Source organism: Geotrypetes seraphini, chromosome 1 (genome assembly GCF_902459505.1).
Source record: "Geotrypetes seraphini chromosome 1, aGeoSer1.1, whole genome shotgun sequence".
NCBI lineage: Eukaryota > Metazoa > Chordata > Amphibia > Gymnophiona > Dermophiidae > Geotrypetes > Geotrypetes seraphini.
The window spans coordinates 513,430,052-513,453,588 of record NC_047084.1 but is presented as its reverse complement, the minus strand read 5'-3'; the positions used below and the strand labels follow the sequence as shown (position 1 = coordinate 513,453,588).

The 23,537-nt window shown below is 40.6% G+C and overlaps 1 protein-coding gene across 1 annotated transcript in view; it reads left to right on the top strand.

The window, feature by feature from the left end:
• Positions 1–23,537, top strand: part of SHC3 (SHC adaptor protein 3) — a 181,574-nt gene that overhangs the window by 139,459 nt on the left and 18,578 nt on the right. The window contains exons 4-10 of the mRNA XM_033928749.1: positions 1,463–1,582; positions 2,411–2,464; positions 8,511–8,562; positions 9,550–9,676; positions 10,805–10,962; positions 12,731–12,814; positions 22,285–22,476. Coding sequence (XP_033784640.1) covers positions 1,463–1,582; positions 2,411–2,464; positions 8,511–8,562; positions 9,550–9,676; positions 10,805–10,962; positions 12,731–12,814; positions 22,285–22,476 — 787 coding nt within the window. The remainder of the gene's footprint in view (positions 1–1,462; positions 1,583–2,410; positions 2,465–8,510; positions 8,563–9,549; positions 9,677–10,804; positions 10,963–12,730; positions 12,815–22,284; positions 22,477–23,537) is intronic.

Sequence of the window (23,537 nt, the reverse complement as noted above, 5' to 3'; positions counted from 1 at the left end):
GGGATAGTGAAAGGGAATGTCATAGAATAAGGACCATTACTGAAAAGCTATAAATATCCAAGAACATCTGCCTGGAAGATGGCACAGTCAGCAAGTGGGGTTCACGGATAGATTAGAGAAGGTTATCATGCTGCTGTACCGGGCCATGGTGTGCCATCACCTGGAGTACTGCATCCAGCACTGGTTACTGTACATGAAGATGGACACGGTACTACTCGAAAGGGTCCAGAGAAGAGTGACTAAGATGGTTAAGGGGCTGGAGGAGTTGCAGTACAGCGAAAGATTAGAGAAACTGGGCCTCTTCTCCCTCGAACAGAGGAGATTGAGAGGGGACATGATCGAAACATTCAAGGTACTGAAGGGAATAGACTTAGTAGATAAGGACAGGTTGTTCACCCTCTCCAAGGTAGGGAGAACGAGAGGGCAGTCTCTAAAATTGAAAGGGGATAGATTCCGTAAGAAGGTAAGGAAGAAGTTCTTCACCCAAAGAGTGGTAGAAAACTGGAATGCTCTTCTGGAGTCTGTCAAAAGGGAAAACACCCTCCATGGATTCAAGACAAAGTTAGACAAGTTCCTGCTGAACCAGAACTTACGCAGGTAGGGCTAGTCTCAGTTAGGGTACTGGTCTTTGACCAGAGGGCCGCCGCGTCAGCGGACTGCTGGGCACGATGAACCACTGGTCTGACCCAGCAGCGGCAATTCTTATGTTCTTATGTTCTTAGAGGAACAAAGGTTCCTTTGAGGTGAGTAGGGGATCGGATGGCTAGCCAAGAAGAAGGGAAAGCCTGCTGACTGAATCTGGAAACAGAGTACGTTAAACTTGAAAGGAATTCTTTAAGCAATTGGAAGAATATGTTCTGCTTCGAGCATAGGGGTAATATGATCATATTTAGATCGACAGTAAAGCAATCGGAGAGCAGTATTTTGCACAAGCTGAAGTTGACAGAGTTGTTAAAAGTGAGTTACAATAGTCGAGTTTAGAAAAGACCAAAGAGTGTAAGATAATCCAAAGTGAAGTACGATTTAAAAGTGACCAAACAGAATGAAGCTGACATAATAATGAAAACTGTACTCTCTGGGCAATTGTTCCAAATCCATTGGAATGTAAGGTAAATTATGCTATGATCATTAAAAAAAAATTTTTTTTTTGAGTTGGACAATGTTTTATGATTGATGGATGTTTTCTCTTTTCTGATTTGTTTTTCATATTAAGTTATATTTCAGTTAAGAGTTAATGGAGTATAAGTTGTTTTCATTTTGTTTTTTATTAATTTTTGTTTTATTCTTTTCTCACGTAAGGTAGGATATTTTTCTGTTAAAGTTGAGCCTTAATAAAATACGTGCCTTTTTTGGATATTTCTCAAGGTGCCCTGTTATAAAATTATTGTTGATAATGTCAGTCCAACTAATTCCCTAAGGACGGACTATCATAAATTATTGTTATTATTATTTTACTCCACAGCCGCCAAGCAAAGCTTTGTCAAGCATTCTGGGAAAGAGCAACCTTCAGTTTGCAGGAATGAGCATAACACTGAACATATCCACCACCAGCTTAAATATGATGACACCTGATTCAAAACAGGTATACTAGCTCATTTTGTTTTGGAAGCACATTGTTGAGAGAAAGATGCAGTGCTATAGTACATAATGTAGTATTTGTAAAGCTATTATCTGATTTTATTTTCACATTGATTTATGCTTTTCAGGCTACGATTATTCAAGATTAGCATGTGCTTATGGGAGGAGGTAGCATGAACTGACTGCCATATGTCGCTGTACTCAGATGTTGTACATTGTTCTTTTTCATTTTGTACCATACTTAAAACAATAAAACTTATTGAACTTAAAAAAAGAATAAAATGGATTAGGTAGTACTAAAAGCCTTCTGAAAAAGATGCGATTTTAAAGTCTTACGAAAAGTTAAATGCACTGGGATCCGATGAATAATATCAGGCAGGAAATTCCACATTTGTGGCCCTATCACATTAAAAACCCTAGAATGAATAGTTGCAAAGTTATAGAATTGCCTATATATATATATATAAGAACATAAGAAATGGCTTCGCCGGATCAGACCTTAGGTCCATCTAGTCCGGTGACCCGAACTCGCGGAGGCCAAGCCAGGTTTTCTCTGCTGAGAAACCTTGTTTACTCGAATCCCTCAATGTAATTTGTGAGATACAAGAAAACACTTTTTTGTCGCTATCTAAACACCAAGGATGCTTTCTGCGCTCCTTTATATATAATGACGCAATTAAGAAGGTATGAAGTGCCATGGTATTACAGTGTACATCTCATAATTCCAAAAGAAGTGGAAGTTGAAAAACGTATTAAGTAATGGGAGTGAAATCTACTCCATAACTTAATCATCAATGATTTGATATGCCCTTCTTTCTGATTTCACTTTCAGATTATTGCAAACCACCACATGCAGTCCATTTCCTTTGCCTCAGGAGGAGAACCGGTAAGCAGTTCCTGAATTATCTGTGTATAATGGGCTAGATTCACTAAGCCCACCAATCAACTTCTGACCACTTTTGCAACTCCTTTGCGACCCGATTTCCCTCTGACCCGATTCACTAACCTCTGTCCCAATCATCCTCTGATCCATGCATGCAAATGAAGGGGAACGGCATTCAAATGTAGGCAGGCAGCGATTCACTAAAAAAAAAAAAAAAGAGGGACACCAACTGAGCTGACTGTTCCAAAAATAAACGACTGCTGAGGACCAGTCGCTCAAGTCCTTTCTGACTGCCCTGCCTTCTGTCACCCTGCTGTCTGCCCTGCTTCTCTGTTCTCAGCCATGATCTCCTGCCTGCCCTGATCTCCAGCTCTTGCCCCCAAATCTCTCCTGCCGCCCTGACTTGTCGCCCCGCTCTCACCCCGAATCTCTCCTGCCGCCCTGACTCTCCTGCCCTTCCCTGCAGTGCAAGCCTATGGTTTTAACCCGCGGGCTTAAAGCGGGTTAAAACCACGGGCTTGGGAAGAATAAAAAAGTAAAAAAAAAAAAAAAAAGAAGAAATTTCCTGATCTGCCGGGCATGGAGGGCCAGCACATGCACAGTCCATCTACAGATGGTCTGCGCACGCGTCAGGATTGCTATAGAGCGATCCGGGCGCTCAGTTGGGGGCATGATTCTGATCACCCTCATTTGCATGAGGGCAATTCGTGAATCAGCCCCCCGGACACTGATCGGACCCTCACGGATTGGATCCAATCCATGCCCTTAGTGAATCTAGGTCAATGCCTCTCGGCTATAGGCATAAAAGCAGCCCCGCTTCAACAATCTGTAGAGGTTAGATTTAGTAAAGTGGAGTACTGTGATTATGTGCACTAATGCAGGTACTTCCTAGGAAATGTAACCCTTATCTCACTAGACTAGAGAAAAATTAGCAGAGGACAGTTTGTGCCAGTTTAAGAAGTTCTTTTTAAATGTTGTAGTCATAACTGTTTTATTATTTGGGTAGCGTTACCAGACATCAGCGATAAAAAAGCCTAATGCAGCTTCGTAAAAGGGACGGGGTGGGGTTAAGTTTTCTAAGACACAATAACAAACTCAATGTGCAGTAATGACTGCACCTCTCTCTAGTTCAGGGGTAGGGAACTCCGGTCCTCGAGAGCCGTATTCCAGTCGGGTTTTCAGGATTTCCCCAATGAATATGCATGAGATCTATGTGCATGCACTGCTTTCAATGCATATTTATTGGGGAAATCCTGAAAACCCGACTGGATTGCGGCCCTCAAGGAGGGACTTTGAGATCCCTGCTGTAACCCGTTCTGAGCTCTTTGAGGACAACGGGAAAGAAAACAAATTAAATAAATATTGGAATGAAATGGTCACACAGAAGCGGAGGAAGAGGATAGTAGAATATCACAGCAGTTTACTATTCAGTTCATTAGCATCTGTACTTAGTGTCAGTCATTTTCTATTCTGAGACACTTGAATGTAGATTAGATTGGTTTAATAGAGCCAATAGAGAAACTAGGAGGATTGCTAAAACATAAGTGTTGGACATCTGGTCTAGAAGCTGACAGATTTCAGTACTGACAATATTTGTAACATTTCAAAAAGACAATATGAATGGGTCAGCAGTTCGAGAAATAATTTTATTTATTTGATTATATGATAAGCTTTCGTTTCTATAGTACACTCAAAGCAATGGACACATGCATAGTATATTACAAATGTATGACAACTACTACAGCTCTCCCTCCGTATTTGCGGGGATTAGGTGCAGAGCCGTCTCGCGAATAGGGAAAAATCGCGAATAAGATTTTGGGCTAGCTCTGACCCACCCCTGCCTCCCTCCTGTGTCCCCGGACCTTACCTGGTGATCTAGCGGTGACGCGGGGCAGGAGCGATCTTCCTATGCTCCTGCCCCGTGCAGAGCCGTCATCAAAATGGCTGCCATGAGTTCCCGTTGTAGTCTCACGGGAACTCATGGCAGCCATTTTCATCATGGCTCTGCATGGGGCAGGAGCATAGGAAGATCGCTCCTGCCCTGCGTCACCGCTAGACCACCAGGTAAGGTCCTGTGAGGTTTGGGTAGCCTACAAATAGAAGAAAAAAAATTGTGAATAATCGAATTCGCAAATAGGGAAACCGTGAATAGTGAGGGAGAGCTGTACTACTTATTTCTATAGCGTTGCTAGATGTATGCAGAACTGTACATTAAACATTTACGAGACAATCCCTGCTCAATAGAGCTTACAATCTAATTAAACAAACAGGACAAATAGGGGGGTTAGGGAATTTCTCACAGAGGGAATGATAAAGCAGACATGGGTACTTTACAAGTGAGTGGGAGTTAGGAGTTAAAAGCAGCCTCTAATCTAATCAGTTGCCTTATATTCCGCTATTTTTCAATTCAGATTCAGAATGGATTACAACAAGAAGAACCCTATATTAAGGGGAGCACATATATTTAAAACTTATTGCACAAAGAGATAAAATATCAAGGATAGCATTTATGAAAAAAGTAGGTCTTTAAAACTTTACAAAAAATAATATACAAATTCAGAGATGTTCAGAGATGTTTCAAGCATAATGTGCAGCAAGATGCAAGGGATGGAGTCTAGAATTGGCAGTAGAGGAGAAGGGTGCAGATAAGAGAGACTTACCTGATGAACGGAGTTCCCGGGAAGGAATAAAAGGAGAAATAAGAGAGGAGAGATACTGAGGAGCTGCAGAGTGAATGCACTTGTAAATCAACAAGGGGAGTTTGAACTGTATGTGGAAATGGATAGGGAGCCAATGAAGTGACTTGAGAAGGGTCATGTGAGCATAGTGACACAGGCATAGGATTACCATATTTAATGTCGGGCAAATCCAGAAGCATGACCTTGCCCCATTCCGCCCCCAGCTCTGCCTTGTTCTGCCTCCATCCTACCCCGTTCTGCCTACATCCCCGCCCCAGTCTGCCTCTCTCCCCATCCCGTTCTGCCTCCATCCCCACCCCCAAAAAGCCTTGTCTCTTTTTTTTCCGACCTCCAGGCCATGTGTGGAGGGCCTCCAGCATGCGCAGATTCGTGTGATGTCATCAGCACATGCTTGTTGAAGGCCATCCAGATGCAGCTGGAGCTCGGGACTTTACAAAACCCAGACAGTCTGCTGGGTCTTGGAAAGCCCATCCAGAAACCCGGACAGTCCTCTAAAAAGAGGGTATGTCCAGGTTTTCCCAGACGTCTGGTAACCTTACACAGATGGAATATAAGTCATGCAGCAGAATTTTGAATGGACTGAAGGGGAAAGATGGTTTAGTGCAGGGGTGTCCAACCTGCAGCCCGAGGGCCGCATGAGACCCCATAAAGTATTTTGCGCGGCCCCGGTCGAGGGCGATGCAGTGTTTTCCTCTGCTGTCCCCTGGTGTTTACCATCTTGCCAGGTCCCTCCTCTGTCTTGCTGCAGCGTTTGCGCGGCCCCAGAACCATTTTTTTCGGCCAATGCGGGCCAGGGAAGCCAAAAGGTTGGACACCCCTGGTTTAGTGGAAGACTTGTAAGAAATTGATAAAAGAAACAAAGACTAATAAACATCATTGAAAAAGTAATAAATACCAAACAAAAATGTTTTAGCTTCTATACAAATAAAGAGTTGAAGATATTCCACGACTAAGGTAACTTCAAATCAGTAATACTAAACAAGAAACATAATGGACAAACGGCATAAAAGTAGACCATTAAAAAAAAAAAAAAAATACATGGGGCCTGATATTCAAAGCAATCATATGGTTCATGGTGTCTCCAAAAGCATAAATGTCTTTTTCTCCAAAAACTGACAGTGTTTCTGTTCATAACTGTGGCTATTTTAACAAGAGAAACCTCACTATGGAGTAATCCAAAACAAAACAAACAGTGGGGGAACAAACAACAAAGAACAGAGTATTTCGAGGAATGACATAATTTTTGTGTTTTTTCATCAAAAAACCCGACTCAGGCCATGTTTCAACCAAAAGGCCTGCTTTTGTTATCTATAATAACAAAAATAACCAGAATACAAATCAATGAGATAATGTAAAACATAAATATATGTTGTCAATGATAATAAATAAATATCCACATAAAGGGAGGCTGAAAAGTTCTCAGCCCAACCAACCAACTTCTTAAATTCTGAGCATTAAGTTTAAGTTTATTCAAGTTTTTGATTAAACGCTTATCCAAAGGTACAAAGCGTTGTACAGAAAAAATTGAAAAATAACAAGGAGACAAACCTTTAGACCAATTAGACGTACTTGACTGATAATAGGACATTCTTGGGCTGACTGACATACTTAAGCCTCAGAAAACAATGGGAATGGGGAAAGAACTACAATATTTAAAGAAAAGGTACACAGAAGGGAAATACAAAAGGGAGTAGGAAAGGTAAAGAATTGCTGGAAAACTGAAAAAGAGAGAAATTTTGGACACTGTTAATGTAACTGTGTATCATATTGTCAGTTAAAGGCATCTTTACAAAGAAAACACTTTAGACTGCTTTTGAACTTTTGCTGGTTTTGTTCAGTTCTTAAGTATAAAGGAAGAGAGTTCCAGGTCATTGGGGCAGTCACTGAAAAGATAAAGGTATGACGTGTACCAATTATTTTCAAAGAAGGAACATTAAGGGTGTGCTGTGAAGTTGATCTGAGGGCTCTCAGGGGGGGGGGGGTCGTACGGAATCAAGAGTCTGTCTATGAATGCTGTGGCGTTAATTTGTATAGTTTTAAAAGTCAGAAGAGCAATTTTATATGTTATCCTATGTGTAACAGGCAACCAGTGAGCTTTTTGTAACAGTGGGGTAACGTGATCAAATTTACTAGAACCTGAAATAATCTTAATAGCTGTGTTTTGGATAAGTTGAAGACACTGTGGCTTAAAAGAGTGTTATCTTATTTTCTTAAGTGCCAATTTGCAGGAACAAAATTCTATATTTTGACATTGTTTCAGGTCATTGATTGAATCATATCCATGTCATTCTCTTCTTGGTTGGGCTGAAAACTTTTCAACTCCCCCTGGTATAATAAATAATGACAATTGTTATTATTACTGCCCAACTCTGAATACATACATTAGCTGTCATTTTAAATATTTTCAGTGATCATTTTCTCTGTAATTACAAAAAATAAATAAATAAATGAACTAGGTGGGTTATTTAAACAAATGGACAGAAAGTCAAGGCAAACCTTGCTCAGATTCAGCCAGCTTCTCCATGTGTATGTTTTATTAATCCATTCTCCAGGATAGGTCTTGAATGTTTTCTACATTTTTAATTGTTATACAGTACCTCAAGATTCCTGGCCAGGCTTTCCAGAAATCCTTGCGCACACTCCCATGTATAATGTAACCATTAATTTTTTTCATCAAAACGGGACATCTATTAATATTCAGGGGATTTAAAAAGGGGTCAGTCCTGTTCAAAACGGGACATATGGTCTGCTTATGTATACAGCGTGTTGCGTTACAGGTTCAGGGAAGGCAAATTAAATTCTTTAACTCCTAAGAAGTCAGTTCAGTTCAGCAAGCTTTAGTCTTTATTCCAGCCAGCATCTATAGCAGGTCTTAAAGTCTTCAGACAAGACAGCTGGCTTACTTCAGCCAAACAGACATCATCTGTCACCTTGATACTATCATACACCCTCTCTTCTTTCCTTAGTCACTGCTAGGGAAAGTTTCTCTTCCTTTAGACCTCTTGCCTTAGGATTATTCCTGGAGAAGTCTCTCCTTCAGGGACCTCCCTGATTGACTCCACTCTGGGGCTTTTGAAATCCTCCCTGTCTGAGTCCCTCCCCAATGACTCAGCAGGTTTGTCTTCCTTACTCTACGGTAGCTTACTCTAACACACTGTACACTCTTCTGTACCTCTTCTGTACAGAGGTATAATAGCAGTATCAGTGATGGAGTACACCTTGCTCCCTCACAAGCACATATATTAATATTTCTTTATAATTTAACTAAGTGCTATATAGTGGTATCAGGATGACTTGGAGATCTCAGAAAACATATGCAAATGCGCTGTGCTTTTTATTTTATTCCACAGGATACAACAGACTATGTGGCATATGTAGCAAAGGATCCTGTTAATCGCAGGGGTAAGACATCTTTCTATATCATTGATTTTGCAGATATTACTGAAGCAACAGCCAGTGTACTTAGTAGGTGTCTTATGATGCAATGTTGTCTATTTGCACGCTACTGAATTGATCGGCACCCATGTGGTAATAGGGGTGGGGAAGGAGTGGGTGGAGCGGAGAGGAGGATGGGTGCCACGCCCCTACCAAGACGGTGCCTGGGGCGGACTCCCACCCCCATTGCTACATTACTGTGTCTGAGTGGTAGTGACATCCACGAAAAAGGTTCCTGAAGATAGAAAGTGAGGTAAGCGGAACAACTCAAAACAGTACAAAATCCTCACTTGACAGGATAAACCAATCAAAAAAGAAGAACAAACCAATTCATATCATTCTTCATTTTTCTTTATTCAAAAATTTCTTGCTCCAATGCTTAATTTAGCTTCCTCTTGCTATCAGGCCCTGATAGCAAGAGGAAGCTAAATTAAGTGCTCCTTGTTGGAACCCTTGAAAAAGCCAGTTTGGCGAAACGGGTCCCGTCAGGCATTTGAGCATTGGAGCAAGAAATATTTGAATAAAGAAAAATGAAGAATGATATGAATTGGTTTGTTCTTCTTTTTTGATTGGTTTATCCTGTCAAGTGAGGATTTTGTACTGTTTTGGTAGTGACATCCACTTTGGACATTTTTCCCTGACAGATTAAGACCCTCAGCTTCTACAGTGGAACATAAGAATTGCCGCTGCTGGGTCCCTCATTCCCAGCAGTCTGCTCACGTGACGGTCCCCAGGTCAAAGACCAGTGCTGTAAATGAGTCCAGCCTCACCTGCGTACATTCCAGTTTAGCAGGAACTTGTCCAACTTTGTCTTGAATGTACAATTTTGTCTTGAAGTATTACCTGCAAGAGATATATCCCCTCTGGCCACTATCATTTAAATAATAGCCTGGCAGTAAGCCCATGTGCATGGTTTAATGAATGTATTTTACTGAGCTGATTTGTTTCCTTTAGCATGTCACATACTGGAATGCTGCAACGGTTTGGCCCAGGATGTGATCAGCACCATAGGACAAGCTTTTGAACTTCGATTCAAGCAATATTTGCAATGTCCTTCTAAGATATCTGCTCTTCATGAGAGGTGAGAACCATGGCATTATCTCACGTGATAAGCATCTGTTGTACCCAAATGTTTTAGCCTAGCACTTGGGGAGAAATATAGTCAAGAAAAACAGGGCCAGATAAATAATCTTCCAGAAAAGGGGAAGAGAGGTCCAAACAATTTTATTAAATAATAGGTTAGAAGAGCTTTCAATGTCCACCACAAAGATAGGATTCAACATGGTGCAGGATACTGCTGGGTTGTACCATCTATTTCATATTACAGCCACATACGTTTGTGCCTGTTCGTGTTTCCAAGGTATGGTGCTCTCACTTAATATTTAAATGACTGTGCATTTCATCATAAGATTACGACTCCTGATGCAGGCTTCTAAGTGCCAAAGCATAGCTCCATGCTGAGCTGCAGCTTTGTGGTGGACATTGAGGACTGGATTCTCAAAAAAGCCAATGAAAGTTAGATGCCTAGATTGCGCCTGCCAGCACCTAACTTTAGATTAACAAAAAATGTACTCATTACAGTTGTAATTATAATAAATTATGGACCAGCTTAAATTAAGCAATTCATACACAAAACAAAATACAGCTGGCTTACAACCATTGGAAAAAAAAAATATTAGGGGGCAATCATTAATCATGATTATATTACATTACAGTTGTGCCATAGGAAAGCAACATATTAAAAGGATGCCTTTGTTTAAAATATTTATTAATTTAAAATTTTTATAGCCCGTTACATCCACAGTTCTGAGCAGGGCCTTCTAGAAGTAGGGAGATTCTGAATTCGCTACAAGGAGAACTGTTCCAGCAGTTGGTAATAGAACCCACGCGGGATGGGGGGTCATACTGGACTTAGTGCTTACAAATGGGGAAAGTGTTTCTGATGTTACAGTGGGCGATCATCTGGCATCCAGTGATCAATGCATGGTACGGTTTAATATTAAGATGGGTATAGAGAGGGCTCATTCAAAAGCAAAGGTTCTAGACTTTTAAAAAACTAACTTTGTTCGGATGGGGGTTTACATCAAGGAATTGTTTGGGTGGGAACGTCTGGAAGGAGTGGAAATGCGGTGGGCAAAACTGAAAGGAGGTTACGTTAAGTAATTCTAGAACAGGTTGATTTAGAGAAAACTGTTTTTGCTTTTTTTAGAATGCAAAGTTTGGATGAACCCTGTTGGACAGAAGAAGACAGTGAGGCAATAGAACATTCGTATTACAACAGCATTCCCAATAAACTTCCTCCTTCTGGTGGTTTCATTGATGCTAGACTGAAGACTAAGCTGCCAACTCCAGAAGACATCCAGGTCTGTAAGATCTTAGTTGATACCAGGCCATATTTTTATCATTGCAATAATTGCCTGAAAAGCATTGTTAATCATAGTGAATGCTCTCCCCCCCCCAAAAAAAATAGCCCTCTGTACCACACTCACAGTGACATGCCATTTCATTGTATTCTTCATTGGTATATAGCTTGGAATCACAAATGAGACAGCTAAGATGAACCACTGAGCTATAGAAAGTTAGTATGTGCATTTCCATTGATTACCTAATCATATGTGATAGTCATTATAATTTTGGATAAGTTATTACTGCACGTTTGTGCATCTATGGAGAATTTTTGTCCAAACCCAAATGATCCAGGGGCCAACAGGTCAATTCTATAAATGGTAACGGACAGTTACATGTGCCTTGCGTGTTTCAGTGGTGTCTTATTTGACACTTATGTGCCTACCTGCACTACGGGCTTTTCTTTAAAAGGTTGTGTAAGTACTATAGGATATAACTGCAAGAAGGCATACATGTGTGCAGAGCATAGGTGGGACATGAGTATGTCTCCAATTTACACAAGCAACTTATAGAATACCATAAGTTACGAGCATAGTGTGGTGCACTTAAGTGCTCTCATTTACACTTTTTACTGACCTGGAATAAATAGTTGCATCTACTCATACATTTAGGGATGCCAATCCAGGTTTATGTTACTATTCTATAATGGAATTAGTGTACCCAGGTGCTGTTATAGAATAGGTGCTCCCTGTCCTGCACTGGGGCACAAAAGAGGGAACCCTGTTATAGAACTGTCCCTAAAATTGTTGTAGCTAAAATTGATGGAAGGTAAATCTGAACTTTTCTAAATTGGATTTACTATTTTAGTGAACTTTTTGAAATCAGTTATTAATTGTAATTTTTCCTGAAAAATATTCACTGATTTTCTACACGTTATATGTGGCTGAATGACAGAGTTAGGATGTTTCCCCTTACAGCTTGCTATACAGAAGAACAAAATGTTCCGTTTCATCATAGCCATTTTAGCGCTGAATAGGCTGTGATACATGGTCCCTGCCCCACGGATAGGTGGATGAATTGAAGGCATATGGTAACATTTACCACATGAGATTCGGTAAATGTGCCAGACAAGAGGGGTCAACAGCACCAACCAAGCACCTCCCATCTCCACAAAAACAACAAGGGGATGAAGGATAAGCAACCCCTACACAGTACTTCTTATCCTCATAAAAGCTATAAGGGGTTTGGCAGCGCCAACACCATGCTTCCCACTTCAGAATGAACACCACGAGGAGCTTGGTGAGCCCAACTAAACACCTCTAATGAAAAACAACAAGAAGTGCTTGAGGTTCCAAATAACAGCTCCCACCACCCAACAGAGTCAGTAGGACTCAGTAACTCCAACAAAACACCATTCATATCCCCTCCCAATCCTCTATCCCCTCATAAACTGTAACCAATAGCTTCTTCCTCATCTTTTCTATCTTACCTCTTGTTTGTGTGCCTGCTCTTTGACTTCTTATTCATGAGTTTGCTGAATTAGGAACTTGTTCTTAAATATGGCTTCTGTGCAATAGAATAGGAATTATGCTTTTTGGAGAATGTTCTTTTCTGAAACCGCATCAACATAAGATAACATGATTATGGCTGTTTATTGTTATTCAATAATAATCTGACATCAGCTCAGTCGAGACACACGCTGACCATAGTATTGTACTGCATGCTTCTCTTAAAGACAGAAAACTTTAAAAATGCTACATTTTTCATCTACTCTAGTCTGTATCAATAGCAGGAAGAGAGCAAACCTACTACCAAGGCCGACAACTCGGAGAGAAATCAAATGAAGATTGGTCACATGCCTGTGTCAGACAAGGTGAGCCGCTCCTTAAACATTAATATGCTTCTCTTAAGATTTAAAACTCTGTCTGAAAAGGTTTTTTGCCTCCATATTACATTACATTACATTAGTGATTTCTATTCAGCCAACACCTTGCGGTTCAAGGCGGATTACAAAAGAAGTTATCTGGCCATTTCCAGAGGAATTGAAGAATAGAGCGAGTTGCTTCAGAGAATTGGGATGAGTCTTGCGGTGTTAGTTTGTCTTCAAGGATGTCTTGAATAGGATGGTTTTTATTTCTTTCCTGAACGATTTGTAGTCTGGAGTCGTTATCAGTAATTTGGAAAGTTGGTAGTCTAGTTTTGCTGCTTGTGTGGCTAGAAGGCCATCGTACAGTTTTTTTCATTTGAAGCCTCTGATTGGGGGATGAGTGAACGTTTTTTGAGTTCTCCTGTATCTGGCTGAGGTAGTTTGGATTAGATGGTTGTTTAGGTAGGCTGGGCTATCTCTATTTATGGTTTTACATAGTAGGCAGTAGAATTTGAATTGTATTCTTGCTTGTATTGGGAGCCAGTGTGAATCTAGGTATGCCGCTGTAATGTGGTCGTGTTTCCTCAGTGAATAGATAAGTCTTAGCGCTGTGTTTTTGAACTGTTTGTAGTTGTTTTATCATGGTTGTGGGCAGGGGAGATAGAGTATGTTGCAATAGTCTAGAAGACCTAGGACTAGGGACTGGATCAAAAGCTGGAATTGTGTCCTGTCAAAGAATTTTCAAACTTGCCTTAAGTTTCTCATGACCGCAAATGATTTTTATATTGTTTTGTTGATTTGTAGTTGCATGGTACAGCATCTGTCTATTGCCATTCCCAGAAGTTTTGGAGTGAGTTGTATGGGGTATGTGATTGAGTTTATTACTAGATTTATTATAGTTGGGGTTTTATTATTTTCGAGGAGAATGAATTTTGTCTTGTCAGTTTGTAGTTATTCATCTATCTTGCAACTGTTTCAAGTGTCCTGTGTAGAATGTCTGTCATGGAGGATATTGGTTGGTCAAAAGGAAGGAGAATGGTGATGTTGTCTGCATAGCTATAGGAGGTTAAGCCTAATTTGTCAGGCAGGTGCCAAGGGATGCAATGTAGAGATTGAAGAGAATTGGGGAAAATGGAGATCCTTAGGGAACGCCGCAGGGATTGGACCATGGTTTTGATTTTTCTTTGTTCAACTTTACTCTGTAGGTTCTGGATTGTAGGAATCCTTGAAACCATGTGTGTACCTTGTCTGTGATTCCTATTGTATCTAGTATTTGTAGTAGGATGTTGTGGAACAAAATGCAACAAAATGCAATTTAAACAGAAGCAATTTAAACAGCCAGGAGATATTCAACAGCACTTAACTAAAGGGTGCCACTGAATAGTCCCTCAAACCCTCCATGCAGAAACTGGCTACTGTAAGGGCAGTCTGGGGGTTGAGTGGGTCTAGGGTACCCTCCTGCCGGCGATTTGTGGGGAGTGGGGCCTACCGGCAGGAAGGGTTGAGCACCTTCTGCCAGCGATCATGGGTTCTGTGGGCAGGAGGAGTTGGGCACCCTCCTGTCGCGATCATCGAGGGGAGGGGAGGAGCCGGGAGACTGGCGGCCATAGCTGTGGCCGTTATACTAATCGCAGCAGAGAGATCCCTTGCCGCGATTAAGTATAGCGGCCGCATCTAAAGTAACCCGTTTCTGTAACCGGCGTCTGCAACATGGACGTCGGTTACAGAATCAGGTTTAGTTTGGGCAGGTGTAGGCCTTATATAGAATCCGGGCCAAAATGTCCAAAATAAGTCTAAAATAAGATCTCTAATCAGGGTACGTTTTGCACATAGTATGCTTACATATATAAGCCTCATCTGGCAGTGCCATGGTTACCACTGAGTGAGCTCTGAAAAATGCACAAGGCCACTCAATGGTAGGGGCCATCTGAAAACCCTCCATTCCATGTGCACATGTCCTGTACTTCCCCCCTCATCCCCCGTTCCCGGTTGCTCACCTGCCCAATGAGTCCTCCACTAATGCTAAAAACTGCTTCTCTGGTCGGCGGGCCTTTCCTTTGCCTCTTCCTGCCCTCAGGAAATTGCATCCAAGTGGTGGGATGCGGAAGAAGAAAGGCCCCACCAACTAGAGAGGCAGTCTTTAGCGCTGGTGCAGGACATGGCAGATAGGTAAGCAGCTGGGCACGGTAACTGGCCATAGCCGGTAACTGGCCAATCTGCTAAGCTGGATATTCAGTGGGAGATAGCCTCCTATCTCCCACTGAATATCACGGGAGGGTCTTTAGGCACCTGAGCCAATCAGACCCTTAGGCCCCTCCCAGTACATCCAGGATGCAGCAAGAAGGGGAAGGCCCATCATTTTGAAGAGGCAGGCCTACCGACAGGAGGGAGTGACCATCCCTTTTATCAGCGATTCTATGCGCAATAATATGCATAGAATTTGCATGCTATAGTGCTGAGTATTGCTAGTAAAAAAAAAAATCACTTCCATCATGGTATTTTTTACCTGTGTTATAGGAATTTTGAGAATCAAGGCCTTTGTTAATCTCATTATAAAATTTTAACAACATTAAACAATTAATGTGCTAATTGTGTTATTATTGCGTTAAATGTTCAGCCCTAATAAATAGCACTAAATATTGGGCCCAGTATGGCTAGTCTTATGTTCTTATGACATTTCCCATATCATATGAAACCAATACTCTTTGCTATTTTGTATTTAATGTGGTTTAAAAATTTTGGTTTAATTGCATCCGGTCCAGCCATCAATCATCTATGCTTACAAGAAAGCTCTACATTTAAAGGCAGTCTGGCTCTTTTCTGTTGACCTGGGAAAAAAATATGGGGCTCATAATAAAAAATAAAAAAAACTGTCTAAAAAGTGGCCTAAATGGGTACTTGAACGATCAAAACGCCTGATCATCCAAGTACCCATAATCAAAACTGGTTTTAGACATATCTAAAACCAGCTTAGGCCTTTCCCCTGCCTCTAAACGCATAGAGCAAAAAGAGGCATTTTTAGAGGAGGGGAAAGGGCGGGCGGTGGGCGGGAGGTGGGCCGACCTAGACCTAGGCGTACAGCAGGTATAACCAAAACTTTAGGCAGGTTGCCTAGTCGGCACTTATACGTTTTGACTTAGACCAAGTCAAAACAGGTTTAAGTGCTGAAAAAGGGGCCGCTGAGCTGATCGCTGCAGCTCAGCAGCCCCAGCAACCTGCCTATTGCTGCAGGAGAGATGGCTCATCTCTCCTGCCAGTGATGGTGATCGCCCACCCCCCTCTGAACAGTGGCACTTCAGGGTGAGCATCACGGCAGGGCATCCTCACCCCTGCCGGCGATCCTCACCAATCAGCCCTCCCCCAGCTATTAAGATCGGGCAGGATGGGGCCCAAGCCCTCCTGCCCGACAACACCCCGAACCCCTGACTACGTTTTGGGCAAGAGGGAGCCCAAGCCCTCTTGCCCCTGCGGCACTCCGAACCCCCAACTATGTTCAGGGCAAGAGGGAACCCAAGCCCTCTTGCCCCGGTGGCACCCCGAACCCCCGATTACATTCAGGGCAAGAGGGAGCCCAAGCCCTCTTTCCCCGTGATCCCCAAGACCCCCCTCCGAGTCTGATGGGGCCAGGAGGGAGCCCAAGCCCTCCTGGCCCGGTGACACCCCCTAACCCCCGCCCCCCACTAAAATACGGGCAGGAGGGATCCCAGGCCCTCCTGCCCTCGACATAACCCCCCACGACTGACCCCCAAACCCCCGATCTCCCCCTGCCAACCCGTGACCCCCCCGCAGAACCCCCGACCCCCCACCCCCCTTCCCGTACCTTAAAAATAGTTGATCGGACGGATGTCTGTCCAACAGGCCAGCCATCTCCGGAATGGCTGGCCTTATGGCCTGATTGGTTTGAGGCGCCTGGGCCAACCGGAATCGGCCCAGTTGTCTTAGGCCCCTCCTGTGGGCGGGGCCTTAGGCACATGGTCCCTCTAATAATTTCAAAAACTCTAAACCATCTTTTTCTTTGTCTAAATAAGGCTCAGAAGAATAAAGAGATTTATAAAATTTTAAAAATTGTTTTAAAATAGGTTCAACTTGAGCATAAGTACCACCTTTCTCATTCTTAATGGCAATTATTTTTGTCTTCCTTTTTTTCGCTTTAAGATAGTTTGCCAATACTCTTCCTGCCTTATTTGAGTTTCCATAATACAAAGCTTGATGAGAAAATAAATCTTTCCTTACCAAATTAGATGAAATCTCATTAAATTTACCTTTAGCTTTTAAAAGGTCCTGTAACATAGAATATTCCCATTTATCAATCAATTTTGACTCCAAAAGTTTAATTTCTTGCTCCAAATTGGAAAATTGTCTTTTGACCTGTTTCTTAAGATATACCGAAAAAGAGATAATTTGACCTCTCATGGTTGCCTTAAAAGTATCCCATAAGGTTTCCATAGAGATTTCTTCTGTGGTATTAAGTTGGCAATAATCATTCATTTTTAATTGAAAATCTTCACAGAATGTTGGATCTGCAAGCAATGTATTATCAAATCTCCATACAGGTCTACTATTATCTTGATCAACAATTTTGAGTTCAACCCACACCCCTCCATGATCCGACAGAATGATTGGATCTATGGCGGCTTGTGTTACCTGTTGTACTAATTGATTTGAAACAAAAATGTAATCTATTCTTGAAAAGGATTTATGAACATGGGAGCAAAAAGAAAATTCCCAACCATCAAAATGAAGTAGTCGCCAAATATCTTTGAAATCACAAAACTGTGCAAAATTATCTAATCCTAATGATTTCATGATTTTACTAGGATTTTTATCCATCAAAGGATCCATAACAGCATTAAAATCCCCAGCCACCGCTAAATTAGAGGCAGCTAGTGGGAGTATCAGTTGTTGTAGAGTCTTAAAATATTAATTTTGGTTCAAATTAGGGGCATATACATTAAAAAGCGCCATTGTAGTATTCCCCATGCTCATTTCCACAAATACCCCTCTTCCTAAAGGATCTGAAGCCTTCAATTTAAACAAACATTTTCTATTCACTAAAATAGCAACACCAGCCTTTTTACCAACAGCCGGGGAGAAAAAACAATGTTTGACCCAGCCTCCTTCCAGTTTTTTAGATTCTATATCTGACAGATGTGTCTCTTGGATGTAGCAGATATTCGCATTTTGTTGTTTTAAAAACAATAATTTTTTTCCCCCTTTTTATTGGATGGTTGAGACCATTAACATTTAAAGAAAATATCTTAAAATCCATTATGTGATTTATAAATGAAACTAAAACTTATCTTCCTATAAATCAACTTATAGTGTTTAATAAATAATCATTTTCCCCACAGGTAAGATCTAAAATATAATCCCACTCCCCCCCAAACCCACCCTTACATACCCTCCTCCCATCCCCTCCCATCCCTCCCCAATTAATAATGCAAACTTGGAAACGCAAATTTGAGATCAGGTACAGAAAAACTCCTTACAAGCTATTATAATATGCTTAATTAGCTTCTATAATAAGCTACCCAATTTTAAATATGAATCATAAACAATATATAAGAATTCAAATTTAAACACCTCTTTGAAACAAACAATTCATAATAATGAACTCATCAATGAAATAAATAGTCACTTACATTTAAATAATTATCTATATATAATTTGAAAGACTAAACTTCCCTTCATAAACAAATGTTAAATCATAACTATATTCTTCAACTTTATTAATTATATAATTACTTTTAAATTTGATATAAATCTTAAGTGTTATTATTATTCTTAAAGTTTGAAGATTCGTAAATACCTCTTCCCATTAAATGAATTCCCACCCATTCTTTACTTTACACACTAAACATTTATCTTAAAAAGAGTATAAAATCAAATCTAACCCTTCTATAAATTAATAATGATCATTGAAAGCCCACTTTATTTTCTGTATATAATTAATTAATTAACCTATCTACCAATCAATCAGGTATAACATAACTCTCAAAATTATAAAAATAAAATGATAAAGACATAGATTTAAAGATGTACAAGAAGCATATTAAAGTATATTTCACAGAATAAAACTTTTATCAAGTTCAACCACCCTTCCAGGAACCTAAATATGTAGGCCCACACTCTGTATACGTGAAAAATCTAATGTGTAACCCAAAGCTAATGTATTATAATATATCTTTCCGTGAATTGTCAATGTGTTATCAACCGGAGCCATACCAGAACTATTTGGTTGAAATAAACCCAAGCACAGTATTTTCCATGACGCACTTAAAATATATTTACTCAGTACTGAAGTGATCTTCCTCTGAAAATAAAGTTTTTCATCAGAGACTAAGTAAATTAAAGGATATTTTCCTTTTGGCTCAAACAAAAGTCACAAACATCGTAGAAATTCCCAATGTCCGAAAAATCACTTGTAATTATGTTTTACGTCACAGTACAGAGCAATCTAAGCTTCGGGGATCCCATCGCACTTTTCTCCTTCAGTGTATTGAAAGAAAACCCATCTATCCACCAAAGACATCTCTTATTTCTCAGAACAAAAGTAAGGCTGACATACCTCTGATCTTTCTGCCACTGAGCAAATCCAGAAGTGCCGATCACCAATCAGTGTCCGCGGAGATGCACAGCCAATCCAAATCCATGTGGAAGAAAAACAAATCTCCCATTTAAAATCCAAAGAGCGTGGCACAGTTGACTATCGCATAACCCGATGAAATTGCCAGGACATTCTACACAGTATTATTCATAGTATGTTGTTGTTTCTACAAAAGACCAAATCCAAATATTGGCTTGAAATAAGAAGTTCTTGCATCACAGAGTTCTTTTACAGAATCAATCGTCAGCACTTGCTCGCGCCAGGATTCTAATATTTTCAAATATTAACTGGAGCTGCATATTTGAAAATTAAATATTCTCAACGCTGCTTTCATATTTCCATCACATTAAGTCATAAAAAAATAAGTAATAGTTTAAAATGTAATAAAGTAAAATGAATAAAATGAAAACAAAGGTATAATGAATGTCCTTATTAGGAAGACTTAGACTGTTCACTCTGATCTATAAAATCTTGCAGTTTTCTTGGATCTTCAAAATTCAATGTTTTGTTTGCATAAGTGACTCGCATTACTGCCGGGTACATTAAGCCAAATTTAGCTCCCAAAGACCTAAGCTGCAGACGAAGATCAAGTAACTGTTTCCTTTTAAAAGCTGTAGCCTTAGCAAAGTCAGGCACTATGGGGCTCTTAATCGAAAGAGAAAAACGTCCAAAAACCAGCCTAAGTTGGCACTTGGACAAACATTTCTCAAAAACGTCCAAGCGCTGAAAATAAAAACGGGTTTTGGACGTGTTTCTAAATGACCTAGGCCTTCATAGTGCCGCTCAACGTCCAAAGCTAAATGGGGCATTTCAGGAGGCCTGTCGAGGGCGGGAGTTGGGCGGGACATGGGCTGGCTTAGACTTAGTCATACAGCATATATAACCGAAAGTTATACAGCCCACGATCAATGGAACTTGGACGTTGTGACTTAGACCATGTAAAACATGGTCTAAGTCACAAAAACCCACCTAAACTCACCAGATAAGCACTGCAAACAAATAACACAGACCTCCACACACTACCCCAGTGATCACCAACCCCCCACCCCCGTAAAAATTTTATTCACAACTTTAAATTTCAGCCTCCAGACCATCATCACCTGGCCGCCTGGCATAGGAAAGCCTAGTCGTCAAGCCCAGAGGCAGCTTGTCGTCTTGGGGGTGGGTTAGGGACCCATAGAGAGGAGGGCCCATGCCCATAAGCCCCTATAATCACTGCATTGATACTTAAACAAGTGCACTCCTTATACGCCCCCAAACCCTTTTCTATTGGCATATAAGTGGCTCCTGCAGCCATAAGAGCTATTGGGGTGGTAGATAAGTGGGTCTAGGGGATTCTTGAGGTGGTTTGGGAGGCTCACCGTCACCTATAAGGGAGATGTAGTGAGGATAAGCCATGGCACCCTTTTTGTGAAGTTCACAGCAGAGCCCTGTAAGGTACCCCACTAATTAGGTGCCATGTCTGGGTGTGCAGTCCATCACTTTGCAGACCCCTCCCACGTCCAACAGGGCTTGTTCTAGGCATTTTGGACTTGGACGGAAAGTTGGACGGAAATGTGGTATAAAGATGGACGATTTAGTGGCTTGGACGATCAGATTGGCAGGACGTATAATTAGACGATTTTCGAAAGTAAAAAAAAGTTGGACGTATCTTTCGAAAATGTGTCTTAGGCTCTTTTTAACTTTGGACGACTTGCGAGATGGACGTAAACGGACTTAGATGTCCCTTTCGATTATGCCCCTCCACATGTATCTTCGAGTCTTGACATTTAAGATTTCTGTTTTCTTTTGCTAATTGACATATTTCTATAACTTGCTGATGTCTTAGCAGTTTAAAAATTAATGTCCTTGGTCCTCTCTGTTTGTTTGTCCTTTGCGTCGGGATCCTGTGCGCTCTTTCAAACTCAAGCAGGATCTGTGTTTTTAGTGGCAATATTTTTGGCAAGAATTTTTCCAGGAAAGATATTGGGTCATTCTTTTCCACCCATTCCGGGAGCCCAATAATTCTCAAATTATTCCTCCTCTCACGGTTAGAGTATCTTCAAGATCCCTCCATAAAGATTCAATTTCTTTATGATCTGCCTTACATTGCAGCAATTCTGTCTCCACTCCATCTGCCCATTTTTCCAGCTGATTCAATTTTATATCAACCACATCTTCGTGAGGCAGGCGACTTCATCTATGACCACCTGTATCTTTTTAGCGTTGTCTGTCACAATTGCTCTGATTTACCTAAGCTCAGTAATAATATCATTACTGACATTTTCATCCGTTGGTAGTGGAACTTTCAATGGAGTTGTAGGTTCCAGCTTTGATCTTTAACATTGCCAGATCCAGTACCTATTCCAGCCAAATAATTTTTGTTATGCTTGCCAGATGCCATCTTGAGTAGAGATTTTCACTTTTAAACTTTGAAAATCAAATTTTGTAGCTTATAATATACAAAAATAGCTTGTCTTCACAGAGCTCTTTCTTCACCCAACCATCCTGTTACATGTTCAAGCCACACCCCCTTGACAGTATCTTTAGAATTGGTAAATATTTGACTTTTAATTTGAACTGTCTTCATTTATACTGCATTTATATCTGTTATAAATATACTATGTTTTTGTTCATCAAATTTAAACTATGTTTGTGGAATATTGGACTTGTCTTGTTAATTATACATGGGAAATCTTGTTCATGCACGGTATCAGTGCATTAAAGTTTTGAATGCTTTATCTATACAGTACATTTTCATCTGCCTACTTATATACAGTTTTGCAAAGTGGATACACAACATTTTGGTTTTACAGTAGCAATTTTGTTTTTATATCTTAAATGAGTATCAGCAGTAATACAAATGTTGGGGATCTTGTGAATTTTTCAGGATCCCTGGATATATATAGTCAGCCAGAAGGGATGTCTCATATGTCCCCAACCGAAGCACCTACCTATGTGAATACCCAACATTTAAATATGCAAGCTCTGAAGGCACTTCAGAAGAGTGTTGAAAGTGCATTCAGTACATCAATAGACTCTACCAAAGACATCAGTTCAAGAAAAGACATATTTGATATGAGTAAGTACCAGCTGTGCACATTGGCACCATATACAGAATTTGGGGGTAAGTGCAAAACTACCACACTTTAGTCAAACATTCTATAAAATGATTAAAATAATGGCAAATACATGTGCATGAGTGCCCATACATGGCTGAATGTCAAATTTCTTTCTACGTGCTGTTCTGTAAACAAGTGCCAGTAAAGGTCAGAAAAATTCTTGGAGTACGATCACTCTTAACTATTGCCACACACACCAGTATATCCTACTATATCAACTTGAATGCTTTTTTTAGGACTTCTCAGATGTGACTATTGTCAGTAAAAGTTCATACAGACAAACATCACTTCCTCATACGTCCAAAAAGCATTGTGAGTTCATCTTGGTCGTGTACATTTGGTTTATCAAAATTGGTTTTATAATTCTTGTGCTTTAAACTGAAATATTTATAAATAGCAAAACTTTTATTTCAGCATGGGAGAGCCATTTGCCGACATAGCTATGGTTCGAATGCTGCGTCAGGGCAAACAGATTCCTTCAGCCCTGAAGGAGCAGAGGAGAGCAACTATGGCCGTCATAAGTGCACATACCTAAATTATAGGTGCATATTTCATTTGATACGCTAATATTCTATAAGGGAGAGTAGGCACCTACATTCTTTTGTAGAGAAAGCACCCTCATGCATACAATGTTATAGAATTGCTCTCCACATGTCTAATGGGCCATTTTACTAAGGCGCTAACAGATTTAGCACATGCTAATGATTAGCACACACTAAGGCCTAGATTCTGTAAAGGACGTCTAACTTTAGGCGTCCAAAATGTGGATATCTACCGACTTAGGCGTCCAAATAAAGTGGATAATAAGCCCAAGTAAGGACTTTAACAAGCATTAATTGGAACTTAGACGTCTAAAGGCTGGACACGATTCTACAAATAGATGTCCACAATTTCATGGACATCCATTGGAAAAAGCTATGCCTAATATATAGGCATGAGCATGGTGTAGGCGTGACATGGAAGTGGCTTCAATTTGAATGTCCACTTACAGAATCGTATGCCGCTCAGCGTCTGAACGCAT